General features: G+C 37.2%; 1 protein-coding gene across 1 annotated transcript in view; it reads right to left on the bottom strand.

Annotated features, from left to right (window-relative positions):
- Nucleotides 1-6529, bottom strand: part of Antxr2 (ANTXR cell adhesion molecule 2) — a 130846-nt gene that overhangs the window by 77224 nt on the left and 47093 nt on the right. Inside the window, exon 11 of the mRNA XM_055594630.1 lies at nucleotides 532-610. Within this exon, the coding sequence (XP_055450605.1) occupies nucleotides 532-610 (79 nt within the window). The remainder of the gene's footprint in view (nucleotides 1-531; nucleotides 611-6529) is intronic.

Genomic DNA, 6529 nt, shown 5'->3' with positions numbered 1-6529 from the left:
GTGTGTGTGTTTATGTTTTAAAATACTGACTTTTAGGTAATACAGATAAATAACTAAAATATAGTTTCAAACTTAGCTATAGCAAAGCTTTCAGAATGAGATTTCTTACTTACATACAGCATATATGTGGATAAAATGATTAGGTTCACAAAATGATGGTGTCATCTACTAAGGTTCACTAATAATTTCAAAACCTGATCAACATCTAGAATTACTAAAATCTAAGCTTCATAATAGAAAAAATAACCTCCATATTTAACCTCCTGATAAGAATGCTTTGTTTCTCTCTCACCTTATTCAATCTAAACTATGACATTGATAATTTTATAACTATAAATATGTAATGTATAGTATATTAGAAGTCCTTTTAAAAACATCAAAACAGAAGTTAAAATAAATTCTATAGAAATGTTTCCTTGTGTTGTTACTCTTGGTTTGAGGCTTCCTTGTTGTAATAAACAGTGCAAAGATTCCCTAGCATTTTAATCTCATGACAAAACTCTTTTTAAAGGCAATTAGCTTTGTACTCACACATTCTGTGGCTGTGATTGTTAAGGATCTTGAGATGGCAGACTTCCCATCTTTAAAGCTGATTGAAACTTCAAGGGTTCTACAAGAAGAGTGAAGAAGCAATCATTAAAAGTCAACAGGAGATATTGGAGGCAGAGACTACTTCATCTTTACAGCAGCTCTTTAAAGCAGTCGGTACCTTCACAGTTTTACTGCTGGGTCCAGGAAACTATATGCTAACTGTGTTGGTGAAAAGTCTTGGATCTAGGATTTCTACAGTATTTTTAATATGCTCCATCACATATTAAAGCAAGGGGACAGGATGCCATGAATGTTCTTGTGATGTGTGTTCCCTCAGCATGATAACTTTAGCTCAGATCCTCACAGGACTAATAGTGCCACAGGTCATCTGTGATGAGCTGAGAGACTTGCTGAAGTTCAGGTTCAGATCTTACTCATGACTCACAAACACTCCAGTTAAGATACTTCTTAGAACATGCCTTCTTCAAAAACTCTTTGTTAAGAAGAAAACAGCTTAGTGTAAACCATCAAAGGGTTTACACTAAGGGGACTCTTGAATTTAACTGAATTCAAAGGGTTTACAAAAGGGGACTTTTGAATTTAACTGAATTTTTTCACCATTTTGAAATAGAATGCCAAATGGACTATTTTTTTTTAAAGTTAAACCAAACTGCTTATTCTGCAGAATTTGGTGTTTGTTTTGTTTTGTTTTCATGACTAAGCATAACTAAATCCAAAATAATCTCTCCTAATTTCCAAGTCTCATACTTTGATGTGAGCAGTCATATGGCAGGGCAGACACAGTTCTATTTGGGAAAAAGATTATTTTTATTTATTCTAATATATTCTTGTCAGAGTAATCTCATTTGCTCCTCTTGAAGAGATCAGTAGAAACTGGCTGGAGTTGTTTATAATTTAGCACTTAAGAGTCCAGCAAAATATTCACAATTTTAGCAGTTAGTGACATGAAATAAGAGCACAAGATGAAATTTGAAAAGTAAGGTCATGCCTTCCTGTAGAAGAAACACATGTTAAGACCTTAGTTACCCAAAATAACAATTTATCCTCAAGCAGCATTCTAGTGTAATATGACCAGGGTTGAGTAAAATGGAAACATGGGTAAGAAAATCTACCAGAAGATTATATATATACGGTCCTCACTGAAACAATAAAATGCACACATATTGTTAGCAGGATCCGGGCAGTACAGTCAACAATGAAAGTACCAAGTTTATTCCTTCCAGTCAACCAGAAACATTACTCCATTCTCACAATGGTCCACTGGCACTATTTGCATTGTTCAAATCAAGAAACTTTCAAAGGTTGGTCACCAGGAGATACACCCCTCTGACTGTCCACCAAGACCCTCCACTTCTCCAACACACCATGTGAGTCCTCCACACACAGCTCAGGGACTTATCCTTACGTTTATCTCACAAACATTAGACTAGGATTCCTCATCAAGATTTTTTTTCTATAATCATATGTTTTCATGGTTGACTAGAGTACCATCTTCCTACAAACAGGATATTTATTCTTGAATATATATTTATGAACATTTATAATTTGTGGAAAAGAATTTCACAGTTGTTGCAAACGTGAAAAACACAGTTGTTTCGGCTTTTGAATTTTATGGTTCCCTTGGAGAGAATCCTCAGATTCCTGGCATGGCACGGCATGGCATAGTCAGGAACCCAGCGGCTGCCCCAAGCACAAAAGTAGTTAAAGGTCATCCTCTGGCCCACAGCCCGTGCTTGGTGCTTTGTTTAGCCCAAGATGGCAATGTACACAGTAAATGCCTTCTGTCACACTTTATCTCCTTTCTCTTAATTCCAATCCACTTACACCCCTATCCATAGATAACTGCCACTTCTGGCATCTAACGGTGGAATCCAGATTCTCAGCTAAGAGATCCAATCACGGGCTAACACGTATGAAATAAGCACTGTGTTTGATTGATTTCAGACACAAATGAGACAGTTTATCTTTTTTTCTACCAGCTGGGAACACGACTTGCAAAAGCAGGCAAATTTATGACACGTGTTGGGGAAACGTAGAGTCCCGAGCTTGAACTTATGTTGATCCAGTCTTAAGAGTGCACTCCCTAACCTGTAAAAGTATGGAGGTTATACCTGTCAGAGTTGTTCCAGGAACTTAACGAAATGCACAGATACTCCTTGTAGTGTGTGCAACTCAGCAGCTCTGTGAAGTCCTTTAATATACAGTGATTTGCTAGGACTTTCAGAATATCAATATATTTTTATAATTTTATTATGGCCATTCTATAAAAAAAACAACATAGGCAATATAGAACCAGAAATAAAATATGTTGCAGACTTTTGCTTAAAGAATTATTAGTGTACTAGCATAAAAATACAGACAACTAAACTGTTCAAAAATGCCTCCCATCTAATTTCATGTAGGCTATGTAAAGGAAGCTTTTAGTTATATTTCCTATTATAAAACATCTTATTAAACCCAACACTATAGCTATGTTGAGTTGTGTCTAGATAGATAGCCAATAGATATACTGAAATCGCACTCTAAGTTATGAATGTTTGCTAATATCAGCCTCTCATTCTTTTAATAGTTAAAACAACAATGACTTTTGAATTGACTCAGGCACCAATAATAACTGTTATAAAAAGAGCCCAACCAAATAGGGCTTGCTAATATGACTGTAATAACAACAAATCAGAAGGGAAGATGCACAGAGCGTCACAATGGTGTGGGACTGACATTAACTGAACTAAAGTAGTGGCAAGAAGGACACATACAAACGGAAACTAAGAGATCTCTTAAGCTGGAATTAAAAGGCCATGGACACTCATTGGCTGCAGGAAGCAAGCAAGGAAGATGATGTTAGTGTTTGTGTATTACAAGTGGGTGCATGGTCTTGTGTAGAGAACATGAAAGAAAAACCAAGCATGAATTCTTTGCAGCCTCCTTGTTGAAAGTGCCTACAGGAACATCAGCTGGACATTTGCAAAGCGGATATATGAGAAACAGTTGTAAAGGAAGGTGGGATCTTGCCTGTAGAAGTGGAGCTGATCGGCGAGAAAAGAAGCCTTTGAGATGACTTTATGTGTCAGGAATCCGACCATGATGAAAACTGACAGTTAAGAAACTCAAGAAAAAAAAAAAAAAAAAAAAACAGGAGCCTGAAGGAGGATCTGATGGAAGACAGATGAAAGAGAAACGCGAAGTCCTGAGAACGAGGAGACATTCCAGGAGTGGTCGTAACCCAGGTGAAGCAGAAAAAGTAGGTGAAACACAACTTGCTCGACTCTGTTGGCCACAAACAGAACTACAACAGAAATTAGTGTTTTTCCTAGGCATCTTAAAATGCTGTTGGGACCACCCTTAAAGCAGTTTCTCAAAGTAAAAAGACAAAAGAAACATTCACAATGAATCACAATACAAAAATTTTTGAGGTATATTTTCATGATCCCCGGCACTCAATAGCTGATAAAGTTAAATTCGAGCACACTAAGTTCTTCCACAGAATAAGTTACTAAGTAATGCTCTGGCTTATTATGTACTAAATAAAATCAATTAGTCCTTATAGTCACTGTGCCTTCGTACACCTGCAGACACACAAGCAGCCCAAAATGAGAGGGCCCAATGCTGTATTAGAGCCACTGTTATGTAAGTAATGTCTTCTATACTTCATGAAATACAGTAAACACTTCAATCTACAGTAACATAGTTGAAATGTGTACATTTGCTTCCAACTAATACACACACACACACACATACATACATATTCTGTAAAAGATTTCTATTTTATGACCCATTAAAGAGGGGTTTTTAAAAAGCAAATGAAAATGTTAAGGACATTCTCTGGAAGCACTAAATAATTTACCTCCAATTTGCACATACTGAAAATTAAACTGGCAACCACTCAAAAAGTTATTAAAATTGTGGTGACTTCAGACATTTTGAAAGCAAGTACTCCTGTTTAATACCCTGCAGAGTGTTCTCTGAGTTAGCTTTGTGAATCACATAGACTTTCAGTTGGAATAGGCAGTCACAGATTTGTGAGAAGTTCAAAGAAGCCACCTCTGCTTATGGGCACTGATGCACATTAACATTCTGGCTAAATGTGTTCATTAAATATATTAATGTAATTCTGAATTGAATAATTTCTCTTTATGCTATAGTTACATGTTCATATAACTAAAACAAAAAAAATTACAGCCAGCAAGATTCGCAGCTTTCAGGAGAAGAGAGCGCATAGTCATCGCTGGATGAACATCACATCTAACAGTGCTGTAAAGGCCTCCAGGGTTGTACTAGCAAAAACTCCTTTTTAATAAGTTGGTGGATTTCAGGAAAATATATAATACATATATAATATTTATACATGTATTACAGGAAATAATAACCCCGTTTTAAACATTTTCTTTAAAAAGTGTCAAGTGTTCCCACAATCACCAAGTTGACAGTAGAAGTTCTACAAGCTCTAAGCGCATCCTTGAGAGAGAGGGTCATCATCATCGTCTAGCTCGGAGCACACTAACAAAGTCATGCTCGGTTTGCAAAGGTCTTCCTTACAACACGGTGAAAAGTGTTTCCCTTTACCTGCTGTTCTCTCTTTCTCCTTTCTTTGCAGTAAGAAAGAGTAAGTCAAATCCTTCCTGTGGTAGAACTTCTGATAACTGGGGAGCCCATGTGTCCACTAAACAGAAACCACCCGTCTGCCCCGTCTGCCCTGTCTGCCCCGTCTTGGGAGCAGTTGATTTAACATTATCATGTTTGGCAGCAGCTTGGCGGACAGCCATACATATGTTCAAAATAAGTGTTGTTCCTTTTAAAAGGCAGTGTCTAGAGCTGTCTCAGAGACTCGGGAAAGAGACAATGCTGACCAAGTGAATATAACATAACTTGCTGATTCATAAAATCAGAAGACTCTATGCTATGAAAAAATGGTGAATGTTGCATGATGGGAGAGGATGAGAGTAACAAAAAAGGTCCTCGGCTGTAATTTACTTGATCAAGATTCTAATGGTAATAATCCAAATAAAGGAATAACTGATGTCCTGGTATCCAGGATTGCAAATTAAATCATCAAGTCTGAGCTTTTACAAAAAAGAACAGATTGAATCAATAATGTTTTTATCACCTGCTGCCAACACAAAGAAACCAGGGACCGTACAGACATGGGGACACACACACACACACACACACACGTGGGTATGTTTTTGCAAAAGAAAGAAAGCTTGGTAAAAAAAACAAAATTCAGTCAACTAAGAAAAAAATAAATGAAATTAGTCAATTGGATGCCAGACAAAATAAATTAGGCTTAATATAGAAAAGCAACAATGCTCAGGAAAAAAAAATTAATCAATTACCAAGCCCAGCCCTCGACCCAAGTCACAGTCACTTCACACCCCAGAGATCCTTGAAATGCCCTGTGTCCACCCTCTCTAACCGCACGTACTTGTCAGTGGCTCCCACACTGCCTTTTGGGAGAAATAATACTATCACTTACATCTGATTTAGCTATTTATTTCATATTTGCCAGAAGATTCTGGCCAATGTTTTTGAAAGCACATTTAACTATACCATATGCCTCCTTAAGTTATCTCTATCAGGCAAGCTGTAGATTAAGGCTCTGCCTCGTTCCATTCTGTTTTTCTTCCTTCACAATGTGTTTATGTGTGTTTACCCAATTGGTTCTGTTCTTTTGTCAAATTACAGGTTTTAAATCTCAAGTATTCCGGAGTGGCTGGGCTGCAGTTGCTTTCTCCCAAGGTCAGAGAACAACCTCCTTAGTGCGAGTACGGGTGACGACAGCATAGTGCTACCTGGAGGCTGCCACCGCAGGTGGGGACCAATCAAAAAACTTTTAAGAGGCCATGCTATTTAAACTCAAAGAAGCATCTTGCTACAAATAAGCAACTAACGCAAATATACTACATAATCTACCAAAATTTTTGTTGACAATTTTATCAAGTAAATGAAATTTTGTAAAGAACACATGTTCAATGAGAAG

This window comes from Psammomys obesus, unplaced genomic scaffold, assembly GCF_907164565.1.
Source record: "Psammomys obesus unplaced genomic scaffold, mPsaObe1.curated_primary_1811, whole genome shotgun sequence".
Classification (NCBI taxonomy): domain Eukaryota; kingdom Metazoa; phylum Chordata; class Mammalia; order Rodentia; family Muridae; genus Psammomys; species Psammomys obesus.
The sequence above is the reverse complement of the archived record's forward strand: the minus strand, read 5'-3'. Positions and strand labels throughout refer to the sequence as shown.